General features: G+C 43.4%; 1 protein-coding gene across 2 annotated transcripts; it reads left to right on the top strand.

Moving 5' to 3' along the window:
* Window positions 1-2,389: 2,389 nt before the first annotated feature.
* LOC124048846 (S-adenosylmethionine synthase-like) lies at window positions 2,390-13,694 on the top strand. Of its 2 annotated transcripts, none has more exons than XM_046369965.1 (9): window positions 2,390-2,538; window positions 9,089-9,166; window positions 9,389-9,511; window positions 9,641-9,753; window positions 9,883-10,026; window positions 10,972-11,190; window positions 11,374-11,556; window positions 11,773-11,906; window positions 12,093-13,694. In XM_046369965.1, the coding sequence occupies exons 1-9, from the start codon at window positions 2,418-2,420 to the stop codon at window positions 12,193-12,195; spliced, it is 1,218 nt and encodes a 405-aa protein (XP_046225921.1). In that variant the 5' UTR covers window positions 2,390-2,417; the 3' UTR covers window positions 12,196-13,694. The 2 variants fall into 2 exon arrangements, with proteins under 2 accessions (XP_046225921.1, XP_046225922.1); XM_046369966.1 differs by having other exon boundaries at window positions 2,436-2,746.
* The last annotated feature ends 85 nt before the right edge of the window (window positions 13,695-13,779 follow it).

Below are 13,779 nucleotides of genomic sequence, written 5' to 3' on the forward strand. Positions count from 1 at the left end.
GTTAAGACTTCTAATGGTTTAGTGGTTTGTTTTGGTTGTTGAAACATTGGTTGTGTGAGGGAGTCTGAAGAAAATAAAATGATCAACATGAAAAAGAGACTTGATTTTGTATTATCATTATCACAGAACATTCAATTGGACAGCTCATAATTATTATGTGCAAAGAGTCCACAGGTTTTGTCACAATGATCTAGATATTTTCATATTGCACATGTGAGGTTCAAGTCATTGTCATATCTTCAGCAAACTAGAAGGTTAATATAGAACTGTAAATGCCATCTCCTGGTCAGCTTCTTCTTTTTCACACAGTCTGTCACACAATGTTCGGTGTAACCTACTTATGTTCCAAATTTTTCTGATGTTATTAGGATTTTTTATTTTGCGGGAGATCAACTTTAATGTTGCAGATAGATTATGGATCCCATCAACGTAATTGTCTGCATCATTTCCAATCCCACATATATTTTTTTGTAAATAGAGTTGAAGTCGGAAGTTTACGTACGCCTTAGCCAAATACATTTAAACTCAGTCAGTTATGATCACCACTTTATTTTAAGAATGTGACATGTCATAATAATAGTAGAGAATTATTTCATATTTTATTTTTTTCATCACATTCCCAGTGGGTCAGAAGTATACATACACTCAATTAGTATTTGGTAGCATTGCCTTTAAATTGTTTAACTTGGGTCAAACATTTCAGGTAGCCTTCCACAAGCTTCCCACAATATGTTGGGTGAATTTTGGCCCATTCCTCCTGACAGAGCTGGTGTAACTGAGTAGAGATAGAGGCCTCCATGCTCGAACATGCTTTTTCAGTTCTGTCCACAAATTTTCAATGGGATTGAGGTCAGGGCTTTGTGATGGCCACTCCAATACCTTGACTTTGTTGTCCTTAAGCCATTTTGCCACAACCTTGGAAGTATGCTTGGGGATATTGTCCATTTGGAAAACCCATTTGCGACCAAGCTTCAACTTCCTGACTGATATCTTGAGATGTTTATTCAATATATCCACATCATTGTCCTTCCTCATAATGCCATCTATTTTGTTAAGTGCACCAGACCCTCCTGCAGCAAAGAACCCCCACAACATGATGCTGCCACCCCCGTGCTTCATGGTTGGGATGGTGTTCTTCAGCTTGCGAGCATCCCCCCTTTTCCTCCAAACATAACAATGGTTTTTATGACCAAAAAGTTATATTTTTGTTTCATCAGACCAGAGGACATTTCTCCAAAAGTGTGATTTTTGACCCCATGTGCAGTTGCAAACCGTAGTCTGGCTTTTTTTGTGGCGGTTTTGGAGCAGTGGCTTCTTCCTTGCTGAGCAGCCTTTCAGGTTATGTCGATATAGGACTCGTTTTACTGTGGGGTATAGATACTTTTGTACCTGTTTCCTCCAGCATCTTCACAAGGTCCTTTGCTGTTGTTCTGGGATTGATTTGCACTTTTCGCACCAAAGTACGTTCATCTCTAGGTGACAGACCGCATCTCCTTCCTGAGCAGTATAACGGCTGCGTGGTCCCATGGTTTTTATACTTGCTTAATGTTGTTTGCACAAATGAATGTGGTACCTACCTGATTTCTTTTGATTTTCCCTTGATGTCAAACAAAGAGGCATTGAGATTGAAGGTAGGCCTTGAAATACATCCACAGGTACACCTCCAATTGACTCAAATTATGTCAATTAGCCTATCAGAAGCTTCTAAAGCCATGACATAATTTTATGGAATTTAGCATGTTGAATAGGCAAGAAGCTGGGTATGAACCAGTGGAGGCTGCTGAGGGGAGGACTGCTCATTATTATGGCTAGAACAGAACGAATGGAATGGCATCAAACACATGGAAACCAGGATACCATTCCACTCATTCCGCTCCACCCATTACCACGAGCCCATCCTCCCAGATAAGGTGCCATCAACCTCCTGTGCTATTCAGGTCCCACTTGGTCGTAGGGAAGTCAAGTGCTTAATCTGGGCAAACGGGCTCAATCGTTGGCAGGGAATGGGACACTAGTAGTAAGGGGAGGCAATTGTATTGCATGCATCGGTCAGTATGAGATGTACTAGAGAGGACGTTGTGTGGAGTAGACTATGGTTTGGGAGTACAGGTTTGATTGCCACGTTGTGGATGATAGGGAGACATGAAACAGGTCTGTGTGATGAGTGTTTAGAGAAGGAAACGGTGGAGCACGTGTTGATATTTGTGAATTGTATGATGTAGATAGGGAGCGACTGTGTGAAAGGGTTAGAGAGGCTGGATTGGGGTTTGGGTGGTGTAGTGGTGGAGGAAAGTGGTGTCTAGGAGCTCTATTTTACTTTCTTAGAGGAACATGATTAAAGAAGATGATTTTATGTAGTTAGGCTGTGACTGGCCTTACACTCCAGTAGGTGGCAGTGTATGCACCTTGAAAGTTGAATGCGATCCGCCAACCCAATCCGGAAGAAGAAGAAGAAGACGAAAGGAAAAAGGATAAATACCAACACCACCAATTTGTTTTTCCGAGAATATCGGCCAAATAACAAGTCTTCAGAGGCTGGTAATGGTATTTTTTGTTTATTGGGAATTATAATTAATATCAGAAATCATATTTTGTTAAACCACAGTTGACACATTTTAGGTAGCTAGTTATAGCTCGGCAAATAATTCCTTTAAAATGAACCGGCAATTGAATGGTTTCCATAACTCGCTCATTGAAGATGACTGCTTTTTGTTCACCTCTGAATCTGTTGGAGAAGGTCATCCAGGTGAGTTTGCAATGCCTCGGTCTTATTTTAGCTAGCTCGGCAACGTTCGCTAGTTTCTATTTTTCGACAAGGTCATGGCGTAGATTCAGTAACAACTACAGTAACAAAGTGCTAAAAAATGGGTGCCAGTCATTTTTACGAACACGCATAACGTTACTTAATATACTGTTTGTATGGCTCGCCAGCTAGTTAATTGACAATGTTTTCACATTTTCTGGTCTTTGAGACGGACGATGTTATGAATGGGGAACACGCGATAGGGTCAGACCCATTTCTTTCCAGTTTATGTTCAGGCCACGCAGGATGCCTTTGCCCTAGCATGTGGTGTCAAGCTAGCTAGCTAGTAGTCGATAATGCTAATCCAGAAAAGTAGGTCACTAAATTACTTGTCTGGATTGTTAAACCACCTCTGATAGGTGGCACGGCACGTTCGTTGAAAAACGGAACATGTATGCCATATTGTTTTTATATATTCGTTTCTTACAGTACATGTGTTCGTACATTTGCCCGAGTCGAACACCGGTGTTGCATCAATAGACAGAGCCGGTTAGTGACACATCTTTCACGACTGCGCGTGATGAGTACAGTAGGTTGTTGTTATCTGGTCACTGGGTAAAGCTGAGCTCTCAAACGGTCAGTACTGCCGTTGTGTATCTTAGTTCATTACAGTGCGGTTCAGTTGTCGGTGACATTTTGAATGGCAGAAGCATTGGGCCGCGTAACATAATAACGCTGGTGTATTTACACGGCAACATTGCTCCCTATTTAGGATATCCGTTCAAAAACGCATCTTTTGAACAATGTTAAAAACGATTATTGTGTAGATACTCTAAGAAAACCAATGGTCCAAACTGCATGTCTCTACCATAATCCGTTCAAATGGTAATGGTGTTCTTACCCTTGTAGGATGGTTAAAATTAGTGACTAAATCAATGGAGGCCAACTAGAGAAAAGTGGTCAAAACTCTGGAAACTATGTCAGTGAGGCTTGGATGCTGCGCAAGAATTAAGGATAAATGGACAGGTTTACGGCTGAACTAATCTTCTCGAATCTGGAGAACATAACAAATATACAGATAACATAGATATTGATTTTGATACAGCGCATGTAGTATTTTAGTATATGTTTTTCACATTATGCACATGAAATTCCTTTTTTTTTTACAAATGCAAGCATATTTCTGTGAAATGTCAATGGAGCACAGTACCATTTACATTTAATTCAGTTTGTCAAGATATTTGTCTTTTTGCGACGGCGGAAACAATTTTGCGGAAACAATTTTGCAGACAGTCACCACAACGTTAAAAATTCTCACTGCCTTAGACTGCTGCACCACTCAGGAAACTGGTGCTTATTGTATATATTAGGTTATGAAATCAGACTTTTGGGATATGATTGTAATTAAATGTTGAGACCACACTGAATGATTCAGAACATGAAGAATCATATGTCTTGGTAGTGCCCACTGGGCAGTGGGAGTGGACACCCTACCCTATTATATTGGGCTGCACAAAAACACAATATAGTGGAAAGCCAGAAGTTTAAAACAGTTCAATTTCAACTTACGTTAGTGGGAATTAAAACGAGAGGAATTTTATCCAAAATAACTCAAACGTATTATTAAAGTCGCTCTGCCATTTCCTGGTTGCTACTATTCTAATAGTTAGCCTGGTTTCAGTTTGACAAAAAAAAGCAAGTATAGTGAATCACTATACCATCTAAACCACTTACAATATGTTTGGTTATGGAAAATACTTTTATGTTAAGTTGTTTGAAGCTTGTGTACATAACCAAAGCATAGAAATACAGGTCATTTGGAAGGTATTCACACCTTTTTCCACATTTTGTTATGCTACAGCCTTATTCTAAAATGTACACAATTGTTTTTTTCCTTCAATCTACACACACTACCCAATAATGACAAAGCAAACAGGATTTTAGACACTTTAGCAAATTCATGAGAATCAAACAAACTTAGGCCTTATTTACATAAGGACGAATTAATATGGTCGAATCCAGAAACTATCATCTCGAAAACCAAGCGTTAATTATTTCAGTCAAATACGGAACCGTTCGGTATTTTATCTAACTGATGGCATCCCTAACTCTAAATATTCTTGTTACATTGCACAACCTTCAATGTTGTCATAATTATGTAAAATTCTGGCAAATTAGTTCGCAATGAGCCAGGCAGCCCAAACTGTTGCATATACCCTGACTCTGCGTGCAATGAGCGCAAGAGAAATTACAATTTCACTTGGTTAATTTTGCCTGCTAACCTGGATTAGTAGTTATAACTAGAGATTATGATTGTTTTTTATAAATGTAATGCTAGCTAGCAACTTACCTTGGATTCTACTGCATTTGCGTAACAGGCAGTCTCCTCGTGGAGTGCATGTGGTTAGAGCGTTGGACTAGTTAACTGTAAGGTTGCAAGATTGGAGGGGGGGGGGTGGCGGCAATGCAAATAGTCTGGGTAACAATTTGAGTAGGTTTTTCGAGGAGTTTTATTGCTTGAGGGAAGAAGCTGTTTAGAAGCCTCTTGGCCCTCGACTTGGTGCTCCGGTACTGCTTGCCGTGTGGTAGCAGAGAGAACAGTCTGACTAGAGTGGCTGGGGTCCTCGACAATTATGGCCTTCCTCTGACACTGCCTGGTATAGAGGTCCTGGATGGCAGGAAGCTTGGCCCCAGGGATGTACTGGGCTGTTCGCACTACCCTCTGTAGTGCCTTGCTGACGGAGGTTGAGCATTTGCCATACCAGGCAGTGATGCAACCAGTCCAGATGCTCTTGGTGGTGCAGCTGTAGAATCTTTTGAGGATCTGAGGACCCATGCCAAATCTTTTCAGTCTCCTGGGGGGGGAATAGGTTTTTGTCGTGCCCTCTAAACAACTCTTGCTGTTCTTGGACCATGTTCGTTTGTTGGTGATGTGGACACCAAGAAACTTAGCTCTCAACCTGCTCTACTGCAGCCCCATTGAGAATGGGGGTGTACTCTGTCCTCTTTTTCCTGTAGTCCACAATCATCTCCTTTATCTTGATCACGTTGAGGTAGAGGTTGTTGTCCTGGACCACACGATCAGGTCTCTGACCTCCTATAGACTGTCTCGTTGTTGTCGGTGATCAGGCCTACCACTGTTGTCATCGGCAAACATAATGATGGCGTTTGAGTTGTGCGCCCCCCCCACCCCATGCAGTCATGAGTGAACAGGGAGTACAGGAGGGGACTGCGCACACACCCTTGAGGGGCCCCTGTGTTGAGGATCAGTGTGGTGAATGTTGTTACCTACCCTTACCACCTGGGGGTGGCCCATCCGGAAGTTCACGATCCAGTTGCAGAGGGAGTTTAGTCCCATGGTCCTTAGCTTGTTGATGAGCTTTGAGGGCACTATGGTGTTGAACCCTGAGCTGTAGTTAATGAATAGCATTCTCACATAGGTGTTCCTTTTTATCCAGGTGGGAAAGGGCAGTGTGGAGTGCAATAGATATTGTGTCATCTGTGGGTCTGTTGGGGCAGTATGCAAATTGGAGTGGGGTCTAGGATTTCTGGGGTAATGGTGTTGATGTGAGAACCAGCATAATGCTGCCACCACCATGCTTCACTGTCAGGGATGGTGCCAGGTTTCCTCCAGATGTGAAGCTTGGCTTTCAAGCAAATTAGTTCAATCTTGTTTCTCATGGGCAGTCCTTTAAGTGCCATTTGGCAAACTCCAAATGGACTGTCATGTGCCTTTTACTGAGGAGTGGTGTCTGGCCACTTTACCATAAAGGCCTGATTGGTAGAGTGCTGCAGAGATTGTTGTCCTTCTGGAAAGTTCTTCCATCTCCACAGAGTGACCATCGGGTTCTTTGTCACCTCCCTGACCAAGGACCTTTTCCCCCGATTGCTCAGTTTGCCCGGTTGGCCAGCTCTAGGAAGTGTCTTGGTGGTTCAAAACTTTTTGTTTAAGTTTGTTGGAGGCCCCTGTGTTCTTGGACCTTCAAAGCTGCATAAATGTTTTGGTACCCTTCCTCAGATCTGTGCCTACAGTCCCGGAGCTCTGCGGACATTTCTTTGAACCCATGGCTTGGTTTTTCCTCTGACATGACTGTCAACTGTGGGACCTTGTATAGACAGGTGTGCCTTTCCAAATCATGACCAATCAATTGATTTTACCACAGGTTTACTCCAATCAAATTGTAGAAACATCTCAAGCATGATCAATGGAAACGGGATGCACCTGAGCTCAATTTCGAGTCTTGTAGCAAATGGTTTGAGTACTTAGGTGAACAAGGTTTCTTTTTAAATATTTTTTTTGAAACTTGTTTTCGCATTTTTTTCTTTGCTAATGCTAAGTCAGTCTAAATTTACATTTGCATTACAGTAGCTAACCAGGTGTTCTGGCTACAGCTGTCCAATGCCAGTTTAAGTGCCGTACTCACTCCACATATGGGGGAGGAGGACCGCTTCATTGCAGATGATTATCTAGCCTTATCTCCATTCTTAATATAGGCCTAGGGCTCTTCTCCAGGGACTGCAGTGCAACTGTGGGCAGCCTGTCTCATGTACCTTTTGGCACAAGAAACTGCTTTGAGAAAGCGGTCACTGTTAATGATACAGCGCACATGATAAAGTCAACATAGTGCTGGTGTTGTGAGGTCTTGTAGACGCTTGATCCAATAACTGCACCTGTCTCCCTGCAGGGCTGCAGGCCAGGGTGTGAATGTATTGCTGTTAGGAATGTGGCAACTGTAGGACTTTGCAGCGGTCGCTCATACAGTGCATTCAGAAAGTATTCTGACGCCTTCCCTATTTTGTTACTTTAGAGTCGTATTCTAAAATTGATTATTTAATTGTTTCTCGTCAATCTATACACAATACCCCATAATGACATAGAGAAAAAACTGGTTGGGAAATTATTGCAAAAGTATGAAGAAAAACCAGTATTCAGACCCTTTGCTATGAGACTCTAGATTGAGCTCAGGTGCATTCTGTTTCCATTGATCATCCTTGATTTTTCTACAACTTGGAGTCCACCTGTGGTGAATTGGACATGATTTGGAAAGGCACATACCTGTCTATATAAGGTCCCACATTTGACAGTGCATGTCAGAGCAAAAACCAAGCCATGAGGTCAAAGGAATTGTCTAGAGTTCTGAGACAGGATTGTGTTTAGGCACAGATCTGGGGAAGAGTACAACAGAGATTTGGCAGCATTGATTTTACCCAAGAACACAGTGGCCTCCATTCTTAAACAGAAGAAGTTTAGAACCACCAAGACTCTTCCTAGAGCTGGCTGCCCGGCCAAGCTGAGCAAACTGGGGAGAAGGGCTTTGGTCAGGGAGGTGAATCTGATGGTCACTGACAGCTCCTGAGTTCCTCTGTGGAGATGGAATAACCTTCCAGAAGGACAGCCATCTCTGCAGGCCTCCACCAATCAGGCCTTTATGGTAGTGACTAGACAGAAGCCACTCTTCACTAAAAGGCACATGACCGCCTGCTTGGAGTTTGCCAAAAGGCACCTAAAGGGCTCTGACCATGACAAACAAAATTCTCTTGTCTGATGAAACCAAGATTTACCTTTTGGCCTGAATGCTAAGGGTCACGTATGCAGGTAACCTGGCACCATCCCTTCAGTGAAGCATGGTGGCAGCATCCTGCTATGTGGATGTTTTTCAGTGGTAGGGACTGGGAGACTTGTCAGGATTGAGAGAATGATGAATGGAGCAAAGTAGAGAGATCCTTGATGGAAACCTGCTCCAGAGTGCTCTGGACCTCCGACTGATGACAATGACCCTAAGCACACAGCCAAGACAACGCAGGAGTGACTTCGGGACAAGACTCTGAATGTTCTTGAGTGGCCCAGCCAGAGCCCAGACTTGAACCCGATCGAACATCTCTGGAGAGACCTGAAAATAGGTGTGCAATGACACAGCTTGATCTGCAGAGAAGAATGGGAGAAACTCTCCAAATACAGGTGTGCCAAGCTTGTAGCGTCATACCCACAAGACTTGCTGCTGTAATCGCTGCCGAAGGTGCTTCAACTGTAAATTTGATATTTCAGTTTTTTTGACAAGTGTCTAAACCTGTTTTTGCTTTGTCATAATGGGGTATTGAGTGTCGATTGAGAGGAGGAAAAACAATTTAATCCATTTTAGAGTACGGCTGTAATGTGGGAAATGTCAAGAGGTCTGAATACTTTCCGAATGCACTGTATACTTGGCTGCGGAGTCTGGCTTGTGTTGCAAGTTTGGTCCATACGGGTCTTGGTTTTGCAGGTATAACCTGTCTGGGGAATTGTTTAGCAGGATATTATTTTGCTACAGGGTACACCCCATAACTCTTGTTTCTCTTGTTTGACAGATAAGCTTTGTGACCAGATCAGCGATGCTGTGCTTGATGCGCATCTCAAGCAGGACCCTGATGCCAAAGTGGCATGTGGTAAGGATCAATCACATCTATAAACAGAGAAAATGTTTCTATAGGTTTGTCCATGTTGCACTGTCTGATGCTGTAACATGCCCTTACTTTGCCCCTCCCCCATCCTAGTTAGCTAATGCACATGTTTACCTTAGTCTCACCCACTTTCCTTCACTTGATTTCACTCCATCTGTCCCCAGTCTTTTGCTCATGTGCTTTCTCTTTCTGTCTGCATCTTTTCAGAGACTGTCGCTAAGACTGGGATGGTTCTGTTGGCAGGGGAGGTCACCTCCAGGGCCAACGTAGATTACCAGAAGGTCGTCAGGGACACCATCAAGCAGATTGGCTATGATGACTCATCCAAGGGTATTATGGCAAATTTGCTCTGATTTCATTGAATTGAATACATGGTTTTAAGAAGTCACAGGGTTAGCTTTGGAAAAGATATACAGACAGTAAGTAACACTGAGGTTTGACTCTATTCACTTCCCATAGGCTTTGACTATAAGACCTGCAACGTCCTTGTGGCCCTGGAGCAGCAATCCCCTGACATCGCTCAGGGTGTTCACCTGGACCGCAAAGAGGAGGATGTGGGGGCTGGAGACCAGGTTAGAAGGCTCTTGTCGTTGACCGTTTGTGAGTCAGTGACTAATCGACTGGACCTTGTGCGCAATTGCATATCAGTGTTTAAGGTTTTAGTCTCCACACCAAGTGCTTGACTGTGTTTTGCGTTACAGGGTCTGATGTTTGGTTATGCCACTGATGAGACTGAGGAGTGTATGCCCCTCACCATTGTCCTCGCCCACAAACTCAATGCCAAGATGGCTGAATTGCGCCGCAACGGAACCCTGCCCTGGCTGAGACCAGACTCCAAAACTCAGGTTAGATTCAGCACCGCAGTCTATACACAAAGAACGGTAGGGATTGACATTTCAAATTCAAATGGCAAAATTGTCCTTGGTATGACCTTCTTAAAGCAATTCTACATAGCTTAGTAGAACCCCCTGCCTAGACTGTTTAGTGCCAAAAATAAGGGGTTAAATACATGTATTTAAAAAACAAATTAAATATATATATATATATTTTAAACATTCCTGATCTTCTACTTCTCAGATATAGGACAGACTCTTCAGAACATTTTTGGGGGGACGATCTGTTCCATTTAGTGAATTTGTTATTCAAGGTTTTGGTATGGGCTAATGGCAATAAGGCCATAAATAGTTTTTCATCAAATAAGTTTTTTATATATTTAAAAAGTATATATACTTAAAGGAGTCTTACAATTCTAAATCAAATAGCAAAATGATCCTTGGTATAACCATAACCATTCCATATAGCTCCTGGTTTAGACTCTTATGGGTTAAGGTCTGAAATGCACTCACCAATTGGGCAAGGCGGGTGTATTTATTTGGTTGCCAGAAGATTATGTTCACTTGGCGAGAAAAGGACATCTATTTATAAAAAATATATAAATAAAAAATGTCCGTACACAGGGGTGGAACCAGAAAACAGTCTAGTGGAATTCTTTGCATTTTGGCTGTAATCAAGTTTAAAAAATATATCTCCTGACCAATGGGGCAAATGAGCAGGCTCAAGTTGTACAACCCCTCTGGTCTCTTGCCCCGGGTGATAGGGCAACCCTTTACGGCTACGTTCACAAAACAATTCATGGAAATTCCTTGTCCAGAAGTATGTTATAAAGCAGTCCTTTCAGGCACTTGAGGCACAGCTATCTCAACTCGTATGCAGATATCCTTGTGCCTTACCTTGTAAGACATGCTTGTACACTTTGAATTACATTTCATACCTCGTCTCCCCCTCTCTAGGTGACTGTTCAGTACAGGCAGGACCGTGGGGCCATGCTTCCAGTGCGTGTGCACACTGTCGTGGTGTCTGTGCAGCACGACGAGGTAATTTGCCTGGATGAGATGCGAGACGCGCTGAAGGATCAGGTTGTGAAGGCAGTGGTGCCCACCGTGTACCTGGACGACGACACCATCTACCACCTGCAGCCCAGTGGCCGCTTCGTCATCGGAGGTCCTCAGGTGAGATGTATTCTAGACCCATAGACAATGTACAGGAAGAAAAAAAATCTATCCTTAGATGTGATTAAGTAGGTACATTATCTGTCAGATTTTAAAAAGTAGGCACTCTTTTTATCAACACAAGATACACACTTCCACGGCTGTCCTGGGCTACTTGGCTTACTCTTCCTCTCCTGTTCACAGGGTGATGCTGGCCTGACAGGACGTAAGATCATTGTGGACACCTACGGAGGCTGGGGGGCCCATGGTGGAGGGGCCTTCTCTGGGAAAGACTACACTAAGGTGGACCGCTCTGCTGCCTACGCTGCCCGCTGGGTGGCCAAGTCCCTGGTGAAGGCTGAGCTCTGCAAGCGTGTACTGGTCCAGGTGAGGAATGAGCTAATGGCTGTTACCTAACGGTTTGGTTTGCCTTTTGTTTTGTGGTCTTCAGCTTGTGGAGTCAGGTTTTGAATGCTATATAAGAGTCATTCACTTTCTAGCTGTTATGCATCGCAATGAGATGAAAAGTAAAGGTAGCATATGTTATAATTACCTGTCATGTAAATCTTGATCCTGTTTGTTAATAAGTGACTGTGTTGTCAGGTAGCCTATGCCATTGGAGTGGCCCATCCCCTGTCCATCTCCATCTTCCACTATGGGACTTCCCAGAAGAGCGAGAGGGAGCTGCTGGACATTGTCAAGAAGAACTTTGACCTCCGCCCTGGTGTCATTGTCAGGTAGTGTGGAACAATGGTGGTCGTCGGCAACACTTTATCAGCAAGGGGTCCCATGGGGTCAAAGCTGGTTCTCGTTGGCCGATGGGTTCTACATTTAAATGGTGATGTTACACAGCTTGGTTTGCCCTCTGGTAATCTATGCATTTATTTATTTACCCAACACCTTACTGTGTTTCTCTGTTCCAGGGAGCTGGACCTGAAAAAGCCTGTCTACCAGCGGACCGCTGCCTATGGCCACTTTGGGCGGGAGGCCTTCCCTTGGGAGGTCCCCAAAAAGCTCAAATACTGAACCCCAACCTTCCCACCCAGAGCTGTAGGTGTACTACAGAAAAACCAACACACTCTGGGAGGGAAGAATGCCCCCCCCCCCAAACGCTATCTACTCCCTTATTGAAAAATGTTACACCTCTGTCCCCTCTTTACCCACTTGAAACTGCTTGCATACTCCTTGAATTCCATTTCCCTGTCTTTCCCTCGAAATGTTCTGTAGTGATTTGACTTCACAGAAATATATTCTCACCCTAGCCTGTCTACCCATATCTTAAGCTAATCCACTCCCTGTACTCCATGTCATGTGCCAAGGAGTGGAATGTTAGCTAAAGACTACCCCTGTGACCAGTGTGGAAAGGTCTTAAAGTTACCACGTCTTCTGAAGGCGCATGAGCGGTTGCACTCAGGAGAGCGATCTGAACAGACAAGGAAATAGTCACACCAGCCGTCGCAGGAGAAATTCCTCCAAAATGAGTTGATTTACTGCACAGTGGCTGCCTTCCATAGACACCGACTGGAATGCTAGTTTTATTATCCTGACAAATTAGCTGAAATACTATTTCTACTATTTCCCTTCCCTCCTCTCTGTACCTAACCCCCACCCAATGTTTCTCCATTGGGTCAAATAATTCATGGCACATTTAGGGTTGAAGATTGCTAGGAGTAATTGGGCAGTTAGGATGCAACTCTTGTCCCCCTTAGCTATTATAAAAATTGAGAACTTTTTGCCATTTTGTTAAACGTGACCAAAAATGTAACCGGTGAAGAGGAATATGAGTGGTAAAATATGGTACCTTGTTTGGAAGTGTAATCCCTTCAGACCATGTTTTCTGATGTGTTAGTCAGAAGCTGCTAATGACCTCTGGCTTGTTGGGATGAACCTTCCATGTCTCTAGTTCTCTATCTCGTTCTTTGTCACTTGAAGATGTAATGTGAGGCACTCCCCCTCAGACTGTGGTTACAGAGAAACTCAGCTTGTCACTCCTGATGAGGGGCTGTCTTTAGAAGTATTCTACATATAAACTTTGGGTTGCGGCCACAAGGTGGTGCTCTAAGCATTCGCCAGTTTTATTTACATTTCAGCGACGAGGGTTTGAGATGACTGACCTCCCAGAAGTAAAACAAATGTAATATTTTTGTTCCCATAGGCCCACAGATGGAAGCAAAAGTCTGGCTGGTGTTGTACAGAGAAACCGGCCTTGTTTACAATGCTCTCTGGGTCTATGTGGACTGGGTCTTATTTTCACTACTTGTCAGTCTGGTTACTGAAGGTGAAAACGTGCCTTTTCTAGTCTTTTCCCACCCTCACCACCCAAACCCTGCCTACTGCTAACCATCCCCAACCATTACATGTGATATAGCCTGTCTCTTGACCCCGAAACACCCCTTCCCTTTTCTCAAACGTTCCATTTCCAAAAGAAACGCTGTCCCACATGGGAAGTCTGAATAAAAGTATATTCTAGCATTCTGTATGTAAGTGTCTTTAAAAAAATAAAAATAGTTCTGGTCAACATGCTACTCTTGCAGCACTAACGTCCATGGGCAATGTAACAGCGAAGCAACTGAATTGGGAGAGGTATGAGGACAATGTCCCTAATGAGGA

This window comes from Oncorhynchus gorbuscha, linkage group LG11 (assembly GCF_021184085.1).
Source record: "Oncorhynchus gorbuscha isolate QuinsamMale2020 ecotype Even-year linkage group LG11, OgorEven_v1.0, whole genome shotgun sequence".
Classification (NCBI taxonomy): Eukaryota; Metazoa; Chordata; class Actinopteri; order Salmoniformes; family Salmonidae; genus Oncorhynchus; species Oncorhynchus gorbuscha.

Excerpts from the sequence above, each read along its gene's own strand:
- LOC124048846 (XM_046369965.1), top strand. The coding sequence starts at position 2,418 with ATGCGATCCGCCAACCCAATCCGGAAGAAGAAGAAGAAGACGAAAGGA. Across the intron at positions 2,539-9,088 it reads TAACAAGTCTTCAGAGGCTG|ATAAGCTTTGTGACCAGATC; the intron begins GTAATGGTATTT and ends CTTGTTTGACAG. Across the intron at positions 11,907-12,092 it reads CGCCCTGGTGTCATTGTCAG|GGAGCTGGACCTGAAAAAGC; the intron begins GTAGTGTGGAAC and ends TCTCTGTTCCAG.